This window comes from Oryctolagus cuniculus, chromosome 3 (genome assembly GCF_964237555.1).
Source record: "Oryctolagus cuniculus chromosome 3, mOryCun1.1, whole genome shotgun sequence".
In the NCBI taxonomy this organism is placed as follows: Eukaryota; Metazoa; Chordata; class Mammalia; order Lagomorpha; family Leporidae; genus Oryctolagus; species Oryctolagus cuniculus.
The window spans coordinates 174,775,198-174,796,402 of NC_091434.1; the positions used below are offsets into that span (position 1 = coordinate 174,775,198).

At 51.5% G+C, this 21,205-nt stretch overlaps 1 protein-coding gene across 3 annotated transcripts in view; it reads right to left on the bottom strand.

Annotated features, from left to right (window-relative positions):
* Positions 1 to 608: 608 nt before the first annotated feature.
* The window catches only part of CUL1 (cullin 1), a 109,082-nt gene continuing 88,485 nt past the window's right edge, over positions 609 to 21,205 (bottom strand). For all 3 annotated transcript variants that reach the window (XM_051849029.2, XM_051849028.2, XM_051849027.2), the window contains exons 10-22: positions 15,222 to 15,329; positions 15,033 to 15,139; positions 13,028 to 13,076; positions 12,518 to 12,649; positions 11,471 to 11,588; positions 9,108 to 9,184; positions 8,688 to 8,819; positions 7,157 to 7,249; positions 2,888 to 2,935; positions 2,726 to 2,808; positions 2,170 to 2,275; positions 1,624 to 1,737; positions 609 to 1,177 (exon numbers count right to left, since the gene is read on the bottom strand). In XM_051849029.2, the coding sequence (XP_051704989.1) occupies positions 1,097 to 1,177; positions 1,624 to 1,737; positions 2,170 to 2,275; positions 2,726 to 2,808; positions 2,888 to 2,935; positions 7,157 to 7,249; positions 8,688 to 8,819; positions 9,108 to 9,184; positions 11,471 to 11,588; positions 12,518 to 12,649; positions 13,028 to 13,076; positions 15,033 to 15,139; positions 15,222 to 15,329 (1,248 nt within the window). In that variant the 3' untranslated portion in view covers positions 609 to 1,096. The remainder of the gene's footprint in view (positions 1,178 to 1,623; positions 1,738 to 2,169; positions 2,276 to 2,725; positions 2,809 to 2,887; positions 2,936 to 7,156; positions 7,250 to 8,687; positions 8,820 to 9,107; positions 9,185 to 11,470; positions 11,589 to 12,517; positions 12,650 to 13,027; positions 13,077 to 15,032; positions 15,140 to 15,221; positions 15,330 to 21,205) is intronic.

Sequence of the window (21,205 nt, forward strand, 5' to 3'; positions counted from 1 at the left end):
GTCCCGGGGAGGACGCCGCCGGTGCCCCGCTGGGTGACCCCGGGACGCTGTTACCCGCCAGGCTGCCTGGAGAAGCCGAGAGCTGGCCCTCACTCCTTGAGCTATGCCTGGACTTCGGGCGCGTCCAGCCCAGTTGGTCACCCAACTCCGAAGAGGGCAGAGCTCACAGGAGCGAACCAGCACCGAGCCCACTTCTCCACCGCTCCGGTGTCCGAGGGCTCTCCGGCCTGGGCTGTCCTGGGCACACACGCGTCGGGCTCCATGCTCACCGGGTGGGGAGGCGGCCGGGAAGCCGTGTCGTCTCCGACGCGGCGATCTTCACCAGGGAACGCTCAGGCGTCCGCCCGGCCAGCCCAGGACGACCGAGGGCAGGGTCCGCTCCACGCCGACTTCGGTGGTAGCAGGGGCGGGAGCGCGGGCCGGGAGCCCACCTGCCCCTCCAGGTCCCCGCCTCGCTCCCTGCGCTGGCCGGCAGGGACGCTTCCCGCCTGTGTCAGCGGCACAACTCAGCCCTCGCAGGCGCCCAACGTCAACCCGCGGCCACGTCGCCCAGGTCAGTCCAGAGGAGGTGGCCCTTTCAGACTACAGCAAGACACTAGGAGTAGGAATTTGCACAATCATTATATCTTTTTATTTACATATAGAAATTAGTAAAACTTAAAACAAAACCAAATGCGACTTGTACAGAAATCCTTTACTTTTCTTTATTTCACACATTAGAAAATGAAACACACTATACAAATGGATCTTCATAGCAGATGACACGTGGGCCCTCAGCCTCGCTCTCCGTAAGCGCTGCCCCGCGGCAGCTGGAACCAGGTAGCCAAGTATTGACTTAAATGCAGTAGCATGCAGCCCTCAGCGTGGGAGGTTCAGTCCCCTCTGTTCTTAAATTAGGTTAAATGGCATCGGTGTCCTTATTTACAGACTTGAAATGTGTCGATCCTGAGCAGTTCTGATGTACTGAGACCACCGGTGGGAGTTCTGGTCTCGGTTTTAAAAAGGGAGGTCCAAACGGCGCAGGCTGGCTGCTATGACCGAGTCGCTTTCCTGTGCGTCCGAGCCGCCGGCGGGCCGCGGCGCACCCGGAGCAGGGCTAGGCCAGGTAACTGTAGGTGTCCTTCTCGCCGTCCACGCGCTCCAAATACTCCTTCTCAATCAGAATGTCAATGCATTTCTGGGTTCGTTTAATGAAAGGAAAGAGACAGACAAGCCACCATCAGGACGGGCCGGGCCACCGTCTCCTCGCTGCCCCGCGGGCGGGCTCAGCTCGGGCAGGTCTCGCCCGGGCGGCTGACGCTGCCTTCCTGGCCCCTCCTCGCCTGTCGCCTGCCCCCCCCCCCGCCTGAGGGAGCCCGGCTGCCCCGCCCCGCCCCGCCCCTTGCCGGCTCCCGCGGCCTCCGGGATCTGCTGGGGGGAGCCCCTCTCGGCTCCGGCCCGAGGCCCCCCTGCGTAGCGGGCTCTGTGGACCCGGCCAGGCTCTCCCCGGCGCTGGGTGCTTTCTACACAGCTTCACCGCGTGAGTGAGCAAGCGGTGCGCTTTGCAAACACGGAGTCACAAGTGAGCGGATTTCCTCCCAGACGCCGCTTCACAGGAAGCAGCCTCGCCGCGCGCCTCCCTACCTTGATCACCGGGACCCGCGGCTTGAACCTGGACGACAGCTGAGTGAGGACCTCGCCGAGCAGCTGCTGGTGCTTCAGCACCTTCCTCATCTTCATGATTCGCACGATGGCCGCCTGTGCGAGCGAGCGGGGACACGCGCCGCCGCGGTCAGCTCCGGCACGGCCGCACGGGGCACACGGGGCACACGCGCCGCCGCGGTCCCCTCCGGGCACGGCCGCCGCGGAGGCGCGAGTCCTGTCCACGCTCGCTTCCGGCGCACGGCCCTTAGCGCACCGCGACCTGCCGAGCCCTCTCATTACCCGGCAGCTCGGAAGGAAGACGGAAGCGCACTCCGCGGCCATGGGGGCTCTCGCCCTCTCCACCCGACGGCGCGCCCTCGGCTGCTGCCCCATGAAGAGAACAGGTGGGTTCCGCCTGCCTCACAGCGCCCCCGGCGACTCCCTCCGCGCACAGACCCACAGAACCACGGCCACTCGCGCTCGCTCACCGGCCACACCCAACAGGCGCCGCCCGCGCGCCTCCCCCACCGCGACGCTGCCGGTCACCTGGATCAGCAGTTTGCGGTCCTCCTCAATGTTCTTGTGCGTGGTCTCCTGCTCCTGCTTCTGCTCCGTCTTCATGGGCACGTTGATGTTCACCCTTAACTTCTTGCTGTGGAGAAACGAGGGGACGCCATCACGGCGGTTCCACCGGCAGGCGACAGAGGTCGGCTCTGCTCCTGCGCGACCCCACCGCCCACCTGGGGCCGGGCCTCCTGGGAGCCCCGCGAGCCTCCCGCTCTGCCACCAACGGGGACATCTGTGACAGGAAAGCTGCTCCCCCAAACGCTGTCAAGCAACACAAAATAGCACACTTGGCCCCGAGAGTCTGTACCTTCCGCGCGTGCCATGTAGGGAGACGTACTTGCCCGCACACTCGAGTCACCCAGAGAAACACCCCTAGGGTCACCAAGTGGCAGCAAAGGCCTACGCCAAGCTCAGGGCGCAGGGCCCCGCCCATCTCACGCTGAGTCTGCCCTCTGCCCCAGCTCACATGGACACGTCCCCACAGTGCCAGGGCACCCGCCTAAGGCCTAGGACCACCTACTTAGATCTTCCTTACTTTTTATAGCCAAGATACAATTTTATTAAGGTGTCCGGCTTCAATTCCACTTCATCGACGTTCGCATTTTCATCTTCCAAGACCTGTAAGAAGGAAATGCTGTCACCACACCATCTCCGGGAGGCGCTTCCTTGTAGCTTCACATAGAAAGTACAAACGTACCAGTAACTTTGACTTCAATAAAATCTGGAGGACTTGGGCCAAAATGTCCTGCAATTAAAGAAAAAGGTGGTAAGGGAAAAGGAAAATGCACTTCTCTTTGTAATGACCTCCACCGGCAACCCCCGGGGTCCACTTCTCCATGAAAAGCACAGTAATGACAACCACCACCCCCGGGGACGCCCAGCGGATTCTCTGAACCCACCACTTCCTCCCACCTCCGAATACAAAACCAACCCCTTCCTGGTTGGTTTCCATTACTCAATAATGAACATGGATAATTGCCATATTTAAATATCAGACACCATGCACAACTGACTTCTTCCATTAAACCTACAGGAACCTACCTGTGGGGACCCATGAGCCGGCCATGGGCCCCCATGCTAAGGCTTAGCTTGCTGACCGTTTGCAATAGTTACTGCTGTGTGGATGTTTACGGTTTCTGCTGAGCTGCGATATCGGCCCGTTCCATAACCCCAGGGTTGAGTCTACAACTATGGCCTTGGGGCTTCCCGTACTTCTTTTCCCACTGACCAAGGCTGAGAAAACACCAGGTGGAGCAACGATAAGCTTTCTGCTGGCGTCCGAGCCGCCTGTTACGTGACCAGGAGCTTGATTGGATGAAGACACGTGATCACCTTTATGGTTGGACAAGGAGCGCATGGACTGTGCGTGATCAGGCACCGGACTGGAGCGCCGCCGCATGGACTGTAGCATGGACTACGCTTGCTTACATGCTTCTGCAATGTTATACTATATAAGCTGTTTGTGATATGGGACGGGAGCTTCCCCTTTCTTTCGGAGCTCCCCTTGCTCAAGGGTTTCTCTTTCTTCCTGTTTAAATAAAGCCTACTGAAGGCCGATCAGCTGGGAGCAGTGTCGTTCCTTTGCGGGCAAGGGAACCACACTATCCACTTCTCATCTGTCAGCTGTTCTCGGACATGTTCAGCAGGACTGGAGGTCCGGTGCTGTTCACGACTGTGCCGGACGTGCCGGGGTGTGGCCTCTCATCTGTAAGCAGCGGGCAGCCCGGGCGTCGCCCAAAGCTCTGTGACCCCATGGTCCAGGCGTACCATGAGCCTCAGCGGCCACAGCCAGCCATGGGCTGCCCTCGCAACGGGGAGCCCTGCTGGCCCACGGTGCACTGCCCAAGCTCTCAGGGCCACGTGGTTCGGAATCCCACAGCAGTGACGCCAGGGAGGGCTCACTTCGTAGGCCGATCCGACTCCACAGTGGGAGGGAGAGAGCAGCTGTGGCCCCAACAAGCGAGTCTAGTATGAACACGAGCGGAGGGACCGCAGAGTCCGGCTGTCGGCCCATCCAGCGCGGAGCAGGGAGTGAGCGGCTCTGCCCGGTCTGGGCGGCACCTGCGTCTCCTCGTTCTGATGTGGGTGAAGGTGAGCAGACTCTCCACACACACGCTGAGCACACACCTGTGACGAACCTTCCTGATGCCATGCTCCGGGGTCAGCACTGAGCTGCACCAAAGGAGCCACGAGAAACCAGACCACTCCCCGACAGAACAACCTGCACGGGCCCAGCAGCCGCCCCTCACCAAAGCGCGCGCCTGGGACGACCAGTGGCTCAGACTCCAGAATATCGGCACAGACTCTATCAGTTCAACGTTTCTAATTGAAAAATCAAAAATGCTTCAAAAGATGGAACTTTCAGAGCAGCAAGTTGGTGCTCGAAAGGTTTGGGATTTTGAGACGTTTTGGACTCTGGGATTAGGCTTGCTGAGCCTGGAGCAGCCAATCAGGCCCTGCAGTGTACAAAAGAAACGACCGGGGGTGGCTCCGCACAGGGCCATCGCTCAAAAGGCTGCGCTCCGCCGACAACCAGGAGGCACATGGCTGCCTCAAGGCAGGGAGAAGAACTCGACAAAATCCAGCATTATTTCATGAGCTCGAAAACACACATGAAAAGCTAGGAACAACAGGGACTCTCCAGTTCGATCCTGAAGGCGCGCTGGAAAGCCGACAGCCCCTCACTCCCCAGGGATAGCTTCCCCCAAAGGGCAGGAACAAGGCGAGGACGTTTTTTTAACCACTTCCACTCAACAATACATCAGCACTTCTCATTCAGAAGAACCGGGCAAAAACAAAAACAAAAGATCAAAATAGGGAAAGGAAGAAATAAACTGCAGATGCCATGATTATATTTTTAAAAATATCCTAAAGAATTCACCCTCCAAAGTACCAGAGCTAATAAATGAGTTTGTCAAAGTTACAGGTCACATCAACTGGATTTCTTCATAGTAGAAATCAGAGCGAAACAAAGTCATTTACAACAGCATCAAAAATAATACTTAGAAATAAATTTAACTAAAGAAGTGCAAGACTGAAGCAATGAGAACTATGAAACATCTTGAAAGACACTAAAGGCGACCTCGTTAGATGGAAACACACCTCCCACTCCCGGACTGGAAGACAGTGCTGCTGCCACGGTAGTAAGGCCCAAGGCAGCCTGCAGTTTCAGTGCCCGTCCTATCAGGACCTTGACTGTTCTTTGTGCAGAAATGTACAAGAAGTGTCACAGTTCATATGGTGATAGAAGGGACCCAGACCAGCACAGAGCACAGTTAGAAGTCTCAGTGTCCGCACTCACCACGCAACAGTAACCAAGACAGTAAATACCGGCCAAGGGGAGATCTTCAGATCACTGGCGAAGTACTGAAATTAGAAAAATGCACTCGAGTGTCTATGGCCAGCTGCCTTTCGGCAGAGCTGCCGGCACTGACCAGCGGGGAGAGAAGGCGGTAACCTCCGGCAGGCAGGCATTCCCCAGACACCAGCTCACAAGAGCAGGAGGGAAAACAAAGCGGGCTTCATCACAATCAAAACGGCCTACAACAAGGCGAGAACACAGCCCAGTCACGGTGTCCAGAGGGTTTAAGATACAGACTATGGGCCGGCGCCGCAGCTCACTAGGCTAATCCTCCACCTTGTGGCGCTGGCACACCGGGTTCTAGTCCCGGTCGGGGCGCCAGATTCTGTCCCGGTTGCCCCTCTTCCAGGCCAGCTCTCTGCTGTGGCCAGGGAGTGCAGTGGAGGATGGCCCAAGTCCTTGGGCCCTGCACCCCATGGGAGACCAGGATGGGTACCTGGCTCCTGCCATCGGATCAGCGCGGTGCGCTGGCCGCAGTGCGCTGGCCGTGGAGGCCATTGGAGGGTGAACCAATGGCAAAGGAAGACCTTTCTCTCTGTCTCTCTCTCTCACTGTCCACTCTGCCTGTCAAAAAAAAAAAATAAAATAAAATAAATAAAAAAAAGAGAAAAAAAAAGATACAGACTATGAAGAATTCCTGCGACAACAATGAAGAGAGAAATAACCCAATGGAAAAATGGGCCACGGAATTGAAGATGTTTCACACAAACAGCTAATAAGCAAATGCAAACATTCTGAACAGGAGCAGTTGCTAGGAAAATGCAAATCATAAGAGTGGTATCATTTCATGCCCACTAGGATGACAATCAGAAGAAATGGAAAGTAACAAACGTTGAGTTAGAGACACTGAACTCTCATACGATGCTGGTGAGAATATTAAATTGTCCAGCCACCGTGGAACAGTTCTGCAATTCCTTAAAATGTTAAGCACAAAGTTGTCACATGACCCAGCAACTCCATACCTAGGTCTATACCCAGGAAAACGGAAAACATACACTCATGGAGGGATTATTCAAAATCAGCAAAAAGTAGAAGCGATTCAAACATCCACCCATAGACCGAACACTGGTCAACTATGAGAAAGAAGTACTGGGGCCGGTGCTGTGGCACAGTGGGTTAAAGCCCTGGCCTGAAGCACCAGTATCCCATATGGGCGCCAGTTCAAGTCCCGGCTGCTCTACTTCTGATCCAGCTCCCTGGGCATGTGCCTGGGAAAGCAGCAAAAGATGACCCAAGGACTTGGGCCCCCACATGCACATGGGAGACCTGAGTGAAGCACCTGACTTCCTAGTCCCAGCTGTTGCAGCCTAATATTTAGGAAGTGAATCAGCAGACAGAAGATCTCTCTCTCTTCTCTAACTCTGCCTTTCAAGTAAATAAACAAATCTCAAAAAGAAAAAGAACTGGTTAAATGAATGAGGGAAACTTGTCATGGGGCAGGAGTGGGTATTATGTTGAAACTAAAAATTAAGTCTTTTAACATTAAAACTCAGACTAAGAGCATATTCACCTCCATGAGGCAAATGTATTTCAAATCCAAGACACCACATTCTCTCCCGTGCCTCCCCCACAATACACGCAGCCCTCAGGCTGTGAAGAGAGTACCATTTTAATCTGAGTGCTGTCAGTCAGCTGTTGGACCGTGTAGGCGTCTTCCGTGTTGTACTGCAGCAGGATCGCCATCTGGAACGTGGATGCCTGTGAGGCGCCGACATAAAAGCAAGAGAAGAAGATTTAAATGCGTGGGAGAAACCGAGAAGTATGCAGCCTGGGTCTGGGTCTGAAGATCTAATCTAGGAAACAAACTCTTCATATCGATGTAAAGATAAAGGAATATATTATAACTATAGTGGAATACAACGTAATAATTCCATATGGGCACTGGTTCAAGTCCTAGGAAGATGAGCAGGAGCTGTCAAAGAAGGCAGCTCTCATGTCTTGGTGACCGAGGGAACAAAAACAAACCTCACAGAAATGTTCCCTGTCGGGCAGGCACCTGGCCCACAGTGGGTTAAGCCGCCATCCCACGTGGACTTGGTTTGAGCCCCCAGCTGCTCCACTTCTGATCCAGCTGCCTGCTGATGTGCCTGGAAAGCAGTGGAGGATGGCCCAAGTGCTCAGGCCCCTGCGTCCACGTGGGAGACCTAGAAGAACCTCCTGGGTTAGGCCTGGCATATTCCTGGCTGTTGCGGCCATCTGGGGAGTGAACCAGCAAATGGAAGATTCTGTCTCTCCCTCCCTCTCTCACTCTTTCAAATAAGTAAATACATCTTAAAAGAAAAATCAATAATAAAGAAACGTTCTGTCTTGGGAGTGGTTACACAGGTGAAACATTAGCCATGACTCAAAGTGGGTACTTAAAACACCTGCCTTTTAGCATGTAAGTGATCAACAAAGTTGATGTCAGTATTTTTTACAAGAATCCAGGAACACCAGGAAAAAGCACCCTACTGAAACTAAACAGAGGCAGAAAGGCAGGGGAAGAGCACTGTAGCCGGTATCCTACAGCGCGCCTGCTCTGGGCCACGCTAGCTGTGGCAGACACCCTGCGCTACGCCTCTGATCAGACACAGGGCAGGGACACGCAGGGACTCTGGCATGAGCACCCCGCGTCTTCTGTGCACAGGAATAAACACAACTCCACCCGCCTCGCAGTAACACACGCGAACGGAGCGCGCCTCTGAGCCCAGCGCGACTGGGGGGATCACAAGAGAATCCTGGAAGCTGCAGACATCCCCGTCACTGTTACAGGCTCACCGGGGCCCTCCGGAGCCTGAAACAAGCCATCACGGCGAAGCCCCCTTCGCAGCAGCGCCAGCACAAAGACCGGTTTCCAGGGAGGTCACTGACGTAACCGGAGCCGCTTTCGAACCCACGGAGGGCAGTGTCAGCGGCCACCGCCCGGCGCTGGCACTGCAGCAGGCGCTGTTTGCTCTGTCCCGGCCGCCAAGGGCTTCCTGGAGCCGCCGGCCCACGCCGCGTCTTTGTGCCCACACTGTGTCACTCCGTCACACCCGCCGCTCGCCGACCCCGCGGGCCCGGAAGGCTGGAAGCAGCCCGGCCGACCCCAGCCCGGGGTTCCCGGGGATTCCCGTCATCCGGACCGCGCAAGGCTCCGAATGCAGCGCGACCTTACCTGCAAGGTGTACCTGTTCTTGAAGCAGTTGGTGACCAGTTCTCCTTTAGACAGCTGATACAGCCACGTCAGCTTCCGGCCGCTGTGCCGGCTGGCGTAGAAGGCCGTGAAGCGCTGGTAGCTCCGCTCCAGCTGCGCCCAAGGACAGCGTTAGGGGAGCGCCGGCCCGGCCCCGCGCCCCTCCGGCCCCGCACCTGCCCTGTGCCCGGCCTGCGCCAGGCCTGTCCTCCCGCCCGGCTCCGCCCGTCCGCCGCTCCCGCCCGCGCACGACAAACGGCGCGGTTCCCGTTCCCAGACGCAAGGTGCTATCGCGACGTGACGTACATTCGTCACACAGACCGGGGCTGCACTGCCCAGCCCGGCCGGGAGCCGCCCAGCTTCGCGGCCCACCCTGCCCCGCCGCGCGGCCGCGGCCCCTACCTCCGAGGGCAAGGCGAACGTGCAGGACTGCTGGAAGGGCCAGGACCCCGAGCTCAGCACCTGGATGCTGAAGTCCACTGGGGAGGAAACAGCGGTCAGTCTGTCAGCGGGACGCGCCGGGCCAACGCGCACCGCTTCTCACCAGGAAACACAAGAAACGCCAGACCCTGCCTGAACCGAAAACCAAGAACTGACCTACGCAACTTCAGTCTATTTTATTTCATTAGTAGTACAGGTTTAAGAAGAGCCAGAAATTCTTTCCCTGCAGAGAGGCAGTTTCTCCACTTGACCGCCAGCTCAACTGTGGCAGCCTCTGCCTGGTGGCTCCCCTGGCTTCCATTCTCGGTCAAGGACAACTTCAGTCGTCTCAAGCCACACCCGTGTCGCCTCGGCAGGGCCGTACAGCCCCACACTCAAGGAAGCAAAAATGCAGATGTAAACATCTAACTACCATTGTGAGTAAACACACACACACACACTGCAATAGTAATTTCTTCTCTTTCTTAAAGAAAAAAAAATTATTGGCCGATGCCGCGGCTCACTAGGCTAATCCTCTGCCTGCGGCGCTGGCACACCAGGTCCTAGTCCCGGTTGGGGCGCCGGATTCTGTCCCAGTTGCCCCTCTTCCAGGCCAGCTCTCTGCTGTGGCCTGGGAGTGCAGTGGAGGATGGCCCAAGTGCTTGGGCCCTGCACCCCATGGGAGACCAGGAGAAGCACCTGGCTCCTGCCATCGGATCAGTGCAGCGCTGGCTGTGGCGGCTATTGGTGGGGGGTGGTGGTGAACCAACGGAAGGAAGACCTTTCTCTCCCTGTCTCTGACTAACTCTGCCTATAAAAAAAAAAAAAAAAAAAAAAAAAAGCCCTACCCTTACTTTGATCAAATTCCCCCTGAGGAAAACTTGAGTGAGTTCATGACTGGCATGATGACCCCCACACCCATCCTGAGGCTCTTTCCACCCATCTCTCTCTCAAAAAAAGATAAAACAAAACAAAAAGATAAAAAAAAAAACAATTTATTTCAACAGAATAACACAGAGAGAGAAGGAGAGGCAAAGAGAGAGGTCTTCCATCCACTGGTTCACTCCAATTGACTACAACAGCTAGAGCTGAGCTGATCCAAAGCCAGGAGCCAGGAGCTTCTTTGGGGTCTCTAACGCAGGTGCAGGGGCCCAAGGTCTTGGGCCATCTTCCACTGCTTTCCCAGGCCATGACAGAGAGCTTGATGGGAAGTGGAGCAGCTGGGACTGTAATCAACACGCTATGCCACAGTGCCCGCCCCAACAGTATTTTCATTATTTATTTATTTATTTATTTATTTTTAACAGGCAGAGTTAGACAGCGAGAGAGAGAGAGAGAGAGAGAGAAAGAGAGAGAAGAGTAATTTCATCTTAACAGATAGCCAAAATCTTCTCTTGTAAAACTCTTTTAAGATTAATAATGGAATAGCATTCTCGGTCTGAGAAAAACAAAATTTCCCATTTTTTCATTTAAAAAGACAAAAATTATCATGTGATGATTTAAGCATAAGTACGCCATCCTGCTACGGCAAGACCTAAAGAATATAGGGCTGGCACTGTGGTGTAATGGGTAAAGCCAGTGCCTATGGTGCTGGCATCCCATATGGGCACAGTTCAAATCCTGGCTGCTCCACTTCCAATCCAGCTTCCTGCAATGCGCCTGGGAAAGCAGCGGAAGATGGCCTAAGTGCTTGGGCCCCTGTACCCACATAGGCGACCTGGAAGAAGCTTCTGGCTCCTGGCTTTGGATTGGCCCAACTCCAGCTATTGTGACCATTTGAGGAGTAAACCAGTGGATGGTTGATCTCTCTGTCTCTCCCTCTCTAACTGTGCCTTTCAAATAAATAAATAAATGTTTAAAAAAATGACCTAAAGGATATGCCCTGCTGCCTCTCCCGGGGGAATGGATTTCTGCAGCCCACCTGCATTAATTCCTACTTTAAACCTGCAGTCACAAACTCGCTGGTTTTACTATCTACATAGGCCAAGCAAGTTTCCTTTAGCTTAAAAAAAATGCTAAAAGAGATCCAAATCAAGTTTGAAAGCAAAATAAAACAAGCCCATGAGTCTCTCATTTGTGTGTGGGGTGGCAAGAGTCCAGAGGTTTGGCCTCAATGCAGGTCGCCTGCATGGTCTCCCCGACTCCCAGCGTGGTGACCCCATCCTGCCATCTCTTAAGGTCACACTCGGGCCAGGAGAGAGGGGCATTTGGGAGGAACTTCCTGCTTCTGAGTCCTTGAATTCGGAAGAGGCCTCTCCCATCCTTTCTGAACACTGTACCTGTCATCCCATCTGCTGCAAAGAATCCTGTCCGTAAAAGCGGCTTAGACTCACACAGATACTCACGGTCTAGTGGCTCCGAATTCGTCAGGTGTTTCTTGAACTGCTCGTTCAGATCCTTGCTGACACCGATGTCCTGAAACATCCGCTGGAGCTTAGAGGTGTACTCAAAGCCACAAGCTTGCTGAAATGAATCCAGGCAATGGTCTCACTGACTTGTACAGAGATCTACGCACGCAAGGGAGGTCACAGCACAGGGTACAGACCCGACTGTACGAAACTCCTACTAAAAGTTAGTAACACCGTGAGTATCCATTCATTACAACTATACACTATGAAAACCAGTGCAACTAGAAGCTAGACAGCCCTTATCTGGGTACCCACTTCCCCCCTCCCCTTCCAGTGTGATGCTGCTTGCGGATGGTCTGTGCGGGAGACGACTGGGTTTGGATGAGGTCTAAACCTCACCTGGGGCCCTCCCGGTGCCATCGTGTCCTTATACAAGATGCACAGGAGAGCTGCAGACTTGCGCTGTCGTGTGAGGGAGACAGCCCTCTTCAGGAGCCAATCGGCTGGCATCCTGATCGTGTACCCTCCAGCCTCCAGAACTGGGAAGAATCAGTTTCTGTGGCGTTTGAGTCACCCTGTTTACGGTATTTTGCTCCGGCAGTCTGAGCAGACAGAGGCACCCACACAGGGATGAACGCGAAGGAAGCAGAGAAAGAACTACTCGGTGGCAAGGGCGCACTCATGGTCCTGCCTTCCTGCACGCAGGGCTGCAGACGGTCAACCGAATCCAGGGCAAACCAGAGCATCCCATCAGCTCAAAGCCAACGAAAAGTGAATACCCAGGAACCGGGGTGGGGGTGTGCGGATGGTGTCTGGAAGGGACAGAAGGCCCCAAAGCGTGGTGGGGAAGCACTGGGAGAGTCCTTGAGGCCTGATCACGGAGGAGCTGGCTTGGCCACAAAAGCTAGCATGGACTTTTGCCTGGAGCAGCAGAGCCCACACTACTGTACAAACTCCCCTGCACACCATGCAGCCTGGAGTGAGTAAGAACTATTTTGTGAATGACTGAGAAAAGGGAACTTCTCAGGACAAGAGGAAACTCACCTTTAACTTGGAGATCATGCTTGCTTCAGCGTCGTCACTTGCACTGTTCTGATGCACCAGTCGCTTGGCCAGCATCTTCGCGTAGAACTTCTGAAACACATCTTTGTCCTCGATGTACTTGAAGACAACCATCTGGCAAAGCCCAAGAGAATACACTGAACACAGCACACTCACAGGCAGCCTGTCACCCGCCACACGCCAGGAGCCAAGATGTGTGCTTGGTTTTGGCTGGGCCTGTTTGCCAACATTTATATGGTAAAAAACTATGCCAAAGACTTTAAATATTTTCATCAACCCCTTAAAATCACATCAAGTTGTACCAGACTCAGTAATAGTGATCAAAATACAAATGCTAAAATTAATGACTCAATTTAGGGAGTAAAACTGTAGATTTGAAATAAAATCTGTGGTTATTGCTTTCCCATTTCAGATGCCCTATGTGAATAACGTTACAAACAATTTGTGTAATCAATTGCTACGGAAAACACATGTGATAATGAAGCACCTTACCACTTGATTAAGCGTGTCTTCTAGCTCAGCCTCTTCTGGGTTCTTGGAACTGAAATTTTTAAGACGACACTGTGTTGTGAAACAAATCAGCGAACACTGTAACAAGCACCACTTACCAAATTCCCATATGAGGATGTGGAATCGAGCACTCGCACTCAAGTGATCAGTTCTCTTCCGATTAGTACAGGGGAAGAGGGAAGGGTACCTTCCTTACCTACAGCTAGCTGGCAATTTCATACTGTAGCATCATCACAAAATAGGTTATGAATCAGTTACTTAGAATATCCAAGATGACAACAGAGATATTTATAGTCTCCAAACAAAACGGTTCCCAAAGAACTTTTCCTTTAAGATAATCCATTTATATGTAAGTAAATGAGTCTCACTTCTCCAATTGCTTTCTACAATTTACAGTTTCCTTTTCATCAGCCTGATAAAATTAACGCGGCGGTTCGGACTACTGCCGAAGTGAGGCCTTCCATTAGGAGTCATGTCTACAAAACAGATTATCCTTCAGTAACTGATTCATTCAATGAACAAGCATTTCTTTAAATATGATTTAAGTATAAATGGATTTTTTTAAAAAGTTTTTCTACAAGAGTCCTTTATGAACTTCATCTAAAACAAATCCGTCACCAAATAAGCTCTATAGAGGCATTTCTAACCCGACAGTTGGCTCAGGAAGCTCAGTCCTGTTCTTCACCCCCGTAGGTCAGGGCTGTTTGTTTGTCCCAAGAGCAGCTGCACTCTGACTCCAGGTGAAACTCACCAACGCGGGCTCATCAGACACGGCCAGCCCCGTCTCCGTGCCCTGTCTGGCTCGGCAGCCTTAATCAATGACCTATCAGTGGACTCGGTGAGGGACACTAAGTGTTCTCTCACAGAAACTGAGGAAGTTCTCTCGCTGTTTAAATTCACACTTTACATAATCTAAATAAAAATCAAGTCATTACACACATTCCAATTTAAAGCCCCGTTTCATTCCTAGAAAAAAATGCATTAGAGGATCTGACCAGAATTGCTAAATTATATATTAGATCATCATTGCAATACACAGGAAATAAATCCAATACTTGGTTTCTCACTGGCTCTGGGCAAATGGCTTTGTGGCAAAGTCAGAAGACACACAGCTACCAATCTCTACCAAACGTTTCCTCGTCACGTACCAACACGTCCACATGGTTCCCACCTGGTTCTGTTATCTCAGGAAATCACACTGAACTCGCCGCTGCTGAGCCACCCTTGTGTTCCTAGAACCTGGAAGGGAGGCTGTGTCCTAGCCCACTGGCCGGTTTGGTCTGCCGGCACGCCAGTGACAATTTCTACAGATCTGTAAGTGAGCCTTGTCTGCAGCCTTCCTATTCTGCCAGGTGCAGGTTTTCTTGGTCTCTGCTAATGGGCTTATGCTAGCCTCAGAGAGCTGCTTAAAACATGACTGACTCATGTGCAAGCCACCGTAACAGAAAGCCAGAAGAGGACTATTCCTCCTGCAGGAGAATCTTTCATTTTTGCTAATTGCTGCTTGGAATAGTGAAATACACCTTGAGCATTTCTGATCAGAAACTGTTAAAAGTGAAAGCAGCAGAGGAAAGTCAGAACAAACACAGAAACAAAAAATCAGAGAACTTTAAAAACACAACACAGACAGAGGTGAAAACCGCATTAGATGATGTTGCCTCTAACTCTTAGTACACATAAACTGATTAGGAAAACTGTCAGTTGATTAAGAAGCACAGACTATGACACAGCACTAACACAAACTCATGAGATGAGAACAAAGTTTGAAAGTATACCAAATAAAAAAAGTACTGTAGCACATAGAGAAACTTTAGATTTAATAAACAGCCTGCAGGCACTAAAGCAGGTTTTCAATGTCAAAAAGTATAACGTTAAAAGTATTTTCTCAAAAGGAATGAAATACAATCATTTTGTTTGTAAAATGTAATGTAATAGAAGCTGGTATTTCAAACAGGTTCACTCAGAAAAAACAAAGTCACTTAAATACCTTTTCTTCAACAAGGAGTCACAGTATCGAGCCAGCAGCTCAGGGGATTTACTGGATGACTGAGCCATTTTGGTTACTGCATTGTTGTTTATGAAGCGGCCACAAGCCTGTGTGACGTGAGACACAGTTAGAGAAGGATTCTGATTCACACACTCTCGCACTATAGTGAAGTCACAAGTCATACTTCACCTTGTCAAGCGCAGCCACGAAGCCAGCGTCGTTGTTGAATGCTGACATCACCAGGGCGTTGTACTTTTTATGAACATCTAGCACTGTCTGTACATACATTTTGGGGTCCTTCGGTAGGAGAGAAACAGAATCAGAAGTTGGTTACTGGATTACATTATCTACTACTGTGTTGCTATACAGCATTCTAGAATGTTCAGCTTTTTCTTCGAAGACATTAACCAATAAGATAAAAAAAAACCCAACTTTTGGTTGTATCACTGAAGCACAAGGCACATTTTGTCTCAACGCGTAAGTCAAGAAAATATCTTTTCCACACTCAAAATTAAGCACCAATTTCAAGCCTGCACTACAAACAGCAAAACCTCAGCAGAATCATGAAAACAAAATTTTCAAAGTGACTGCTTTGCTTAGCCAACCTTGTGTTGTTACGAACTCACATTTTGGACATTAATGGCCACAATCAGTAGCCAGCCGGCAACGCAGAACTTAGCTGGGCAGATAATGTCAGAGGAACAAGCCCATGGGGAAGGGCATTCTAGCAGGCACTGAGGTCAGAGCCAACCAGAAGACTCCTGGGGACCGGCAATGGGAAGGGGAGGACAGGGACCGAGCACCCAGAGCCAGGAAGACTGGAGACCACTGGGCACTCCACACAAGGGACGATGCGACGGCAATCAAGTGGGAAGATCAGCCAGCGGGGAGGTTCTCTGTCAGTGCCAAAGGAGACAGCGCTGAGACAGAGGGGGCAGAGCGGAGACTGAGCACTAGCACACTCCAGACACAGCGAGGCAGCTACTTTTATCCCCACTACACAGATAAAAGAAACTAAGTCACAGCTAAGTATCTTGCCAAGAATGAGACGCAGAAGAATCAGCTGTGGGCCCAGGCAGCCCAACCTTCCGAGTTCAGCATTTCCTCAACAGCTATGGAACAAGACGAGGCCCACATGCCAAGTCAGACACGAGCCGGGTAAGCCGTGGTAGCAGCCCGGGAGGCGGCATGATGGAGAGGGGACACATCATCCAGGAAGGAGGGTGGTCACAGCACAGCCGGGTGAGCTGTCACCCCAGACACAAGGGCTGCGGTGTGGATGGCTGCAATGGGTCGCCAACGTCTCCAAATGCCTGACATTAATTCCCTGTAATTCAGCAATGAGACCAGAATCCTCTAATTCTAATTATTTTGCATGCTTTTAGAATGTTTTGACTTTAAATGGTAACCAGCAATAGTGCATAGTTTTTCTGTAAAACAAAAAGGATGATAAATGTGATTATTATGAAGAAATACAGTATAAGATAATTTAGGGGCTGGCACTGTGGCACAGTGGGGTTAGGCTGAGGCCTACAATACCAGCATCCTGCGTCACAGTACCAGTTCTAGCCCTGGCTGTTCTGCTTCCGATCCAGCTCCCTGCTGATGCATCTGAGAAACCAGCAGAAGGCACCTCCAAGTGCGCCACGGGCTCCGGGCACTCACGTCGGAGACCCAGAGGGAGCTCCTGGCTCACGGCTTTGACCTGCCTCAGCCCCGGCCATTACAGCCACCTGGGGAGTAAAGATATCTCTGTCCTTCCTTCTCTCTGAAACTTTCAAACAGATAAATCTTAAAAAAATCAGTAAAATGCAATTATGGTCTCCACCTGATACAAACATCTGAGAAGAAAAAACACTAAGAGGGAACTTAAGGGTGGGGTGTTTGGCCTACTGAGAGCCCACTTGGGTGCCCTGTGCCCTCTACTGCAGGGTCTGGATTTGAGTCGCGACCTTGCTCTCCATTTCAGCTTCCTGCTAATGTGCACCTGGGAGGCAGTGGTGAGGACAGCTCAGGAACCTGGGTTCCTGCCACCTGTGTGGGAGGCCCAGATGGAGTTCTGGGCTTCAGTCTGGCCCAATCCTGGATACTGTGGCCAACTGGAGGGTGAATCAGCAGATGGGAAAACCCTCTCTCTTTCAAATAAGTAAATATTTAAAAACATGTTTGTTTATTTGAAAGAGTGAGAGAGGAAGAGACAGACAGCAAGATTTCTTTCATTGCTGTTCACTCCCCAGACAGCCGCCAACGGCCAAGCCAAAGCCCGGTCTCCTACTCGGGTGGCAAGGGCCCAAGCACTTGGGCCGTCTTCCGCTGCTTTCTCAGGCTCATTAGCAGGGAGCTGGATCATAAGTGTAGCAACTGGGACACTAACCAGTGCCCATATGGGATGCCAGCATTAGAGATGGCAGATTTAACCGCTACTCCATGCTGGCCCCTAAATGAATTTTTTGGAAAAAGCACTTAATGCAAAAATAATTGCCAAATGGATATCACTTAAAATGCTGATGGGTAATCACAGGTAACATTTCTAAATAATCCACCTTAAAGTGATAACACTGGGGCTGGTGCTAAGGTGTAGAAGAGGTTAAGCTTCCCTCTGCAACACCAGCATCCCATATGGGCACTGGTTCAAGTCTCAGCTGCTCCTCCTCTGATCCAGCTCTCTGCTATGGCCTGGGAAAGCAGCACAGGATGGCCCAAGTGCTTGGGCCCCTGTAGACACATGGGAGACATGGACGAAGCACCTGGCTCCAGCCTCACCCAGCAACAGCCATTGAAGCTATTTGGGGAGTGAACCAGCAAATGGAAGACCTCTCTCTCCTCTTTGTAACTCTGTCTTTCAAATAAATACATTAAATCTTAAAATGAGTGTTTTTTTTTTTTTCAAAGAGTAATAACTAATTCATGAACATCCCTTTACTCGTTCACACACAGGAGCTTTTTCATGAAACACACCATCGCACAGGGTTGTCCCAGGGGCCACTGGCACTGTTTCCATGGCCATCACTATGCCAACGACACATTTACATCTGTAGACCAAACCTCCCCACAAGCTTCAACTGCCCTTGGATGCTGCATGGGATTCCCAAACTCCTCTGCATGTCAGAAACGACCAATGCTCTCCCCGCCTCTGCCTCCGGAGCCCTCCCTCTCATCTCAGTAAGTGCCGCCTACCACCCTGAGTCACGGCGACTCCTCCTTTCCAACATCCGATGACTTGATGACCCTACCTCTTTTCTCAACATTTTACTGCGGAAAAATTTCAAATATTGTTAACTACAAATAGTGAAATCTGCCCTGTGTACTCATCATGCAGCATTGGCAATGATCCAGACACAAAGCCTGCCTCTGTCAGTGTCCCATCCTCCCTAATTCCTTCTCTCCAGGCCACCCAGATCTCCTCGGCTGTGGTCATGCTCATTCCACATGAACCACTGAGGCAAACTTCTCCCTTTTCATCCATTTCCCACATGGAAAATGCGAACAATTTTTAAAAAATAAAAATTCCATCTTTTTATTTCCATGCTCTCTTAGCTGGCTTCCGCTTGCCCTTAGGATGAGCCAATCTCTTTAGCAAGGGCTTTCAAGGGCTTCCCGGATCTGCCGAGGTCATCACCCTCTCACGCTTACTCTCAAGGTCAAGGTTCTCACCCCTGGCCGCGCCGTGTCTGGGGTCAGCCTGAAGGGCTGTGCTCTCTGGGATCCCCTTTACCCAGCTAGCTCTACCTCTTCACTTGGTCTCCATGCTATGTGATGCCACCTGCAGTCTGCTAACAGCTGCCTCTCTTGCAGGGCACTGGCCCAGTGGAGCCCCCGGGACACCAGTCTGTGCCTACACTGCTGTTCTAAGTGCTCGGGGAAGCTGGCAGCACCAAAGATTTCCAAAACAACTAAATCAGGAATGTAATGATGGTCTGAATTATTACGCTTTACCCCACACATTCCCACTAAAAGGATTTGGAAAGCCAGTATATGGAGAGAAAATAAACGAGGACAGTCTCACTAATGTCTACTTTATTCTGTTCTTAAAGTAAGTGGAATACACATCCACAGACATTGGGGCACATTCCCTCATGGAGTACCCACTAAGAATAGGGCACCTCAAAAAACTTATGGAAAAAATGCAATTAAGAGGGGCCAGCGCTGTGGTGCAGCAGGTTAACGCCCTGGCCTGAAGCGCTGGCATCCCATATGGGTGCTGGTTTGAGACCCCGCCTGCTCCACTTCCTATCCAGCTCTCTGCTATGGCCTGGGAAAGCAGAAGATGGCCCAAGTGCTTGGGCCCCTGCACCCTCGTGGGAGACCCCAGAAGAAGCTCCTGGCTCCTGGCTTCGGATAGGCACAGCTCCGGCCATTGTGGCCAATTGGGGAGTGAACCATCGGATGGAAGACCTCTCTGCCTCTCCTTCTCTGTGTAATTCTTTCAAATAAATAATTAAATCTTTTAAAAAATGCAATTGAGATAAATATGCTTTTTAATTTTTTTTTTTGACAGGCAGAGTGGACAGAGAGAGAAAGGTCTTCCTTTAACATTGGTTCACCCTCTGATGGCTGCTGCAGCCAGCGCACCACACTGATCCGAAGCCAGGAGCCAGGTGCTTCTCCTGGTCTCCCATGGGGTGCAGGGCCCAAGCACTCAGGCCATTCTCCACTGCACTCCCGGGCCACCGCAGAGAGCTGGACTGGAAGAGGCGCAGCCGGGACAGAATCCAGCGCCCCGACGGGGACTAGAACCCGGTGTGCCAGCACCGTAGGCGGAGGATTAGCGTATTGAGCCGTGGCGCTGGCCTAAATATGCTCTTATCCAGGGCCACGTTTGAGGGTACTTTTCACATACATTTCAGGGTGAAACAGAACTCAGCAGCTCCCGGAGCCTTGGGGAGTTGTGGGGACAGGCAAGCCAGCACTGCGAACAGTTCCACCAGAGACACAGGGACCCTGCTGGACAGCAACCACGGTTCTCACCTCCGGGCAGTCTCTCTTTCCAAAGAAGGAGGAGGAGAGCAATCAACCCTCCTGAAGTCGCTAACATGATGCACTTATTTGGGGGCAATGGGATTCTTCCTCCTATCCACTTGATCTTTGGAGTAACATCATCTCCACAGATAATATGGAGAGCGCAATTTCCAGGAAAAAAAGTACCACAAACCATCTGCTACAGAGAAAAAGGAAACAATGTGTCTGCATGCAGAGTCCCATTCAACTGACTACCTGCGAAAATCAGCCCTGGCCTGGCTTCCCCACCCCCAGCAGGTTCCGTGTTCTCCCCTCCACGGTTTGTTGTGTAGCCAGGGAATAAAATTAGTGTTGATATGATGATCAATAATGGAGATAAACGTGAGGTCTCAAAAATCATTTCGTAAACATCTTGCATTTTCTTAACAGACTTTTCCTAGCTAACCTAGGAATCAACCGTTCTTCAGAGGGTAGTTTTAATTTTAAAATACTGAGACAAAAATACTATCATGTAAGTATGCTCTGTTCCCATTATCTAACCTGTCTCCTTGCTACTTTTGGCTTTCTCTTGTGATCAAGGCTCTGAGTTTCGGGCAGGTAACATTACCCGTGGATTCTGCTAACTTTCACCGGCTCCTGAACCAGCCGCCCCAGTGCAGGGGTTAATGTTGACCCTGGTCTTGCCCTAGTTCCGCTCACACCTACGTTTTTCTTCAGTCCCAGGTACAGCTGCAGCTTCCGTCACCTCAGCCTGCTGGTATTGCTCCCTGTCACTGCTGAGGCTCTAGGCTGACCAGAGTTAGGGCTGAGCGATCAAAGGTGAAACACTGAATCTGAATGCAGAACTAAGACTTGCCATGCCTTGTCATTCTGAAGAGAGTGAGTAAAGATGCATCTGAAAGACAGGAGCAGTGGGCAGGAAGGCAGGCACAGGGCTGCCTGTCTCAGGAAGAACACAAGACGGGGAGAGCGACGCTCGCAGGTAGTCTCTAACTGCCTCGACGCAATCAGGGGTCACGTCAGGACTCGTAAATGAGAAGTCAGAGTTGAGCAGGAATGTGCACTTCCAAAAGGGGCTTGCTTGTGACATGGCTCAAACCTTCTCTACAGTTGGAAGAAAGCAAGGAGCATCCTGGATATAAAAGCAGACTGATTCTCCTAGACTCAAAAACCACAACTAGTTTTTTCATTCAAAGTGGTTCCTCTTTTCCTCC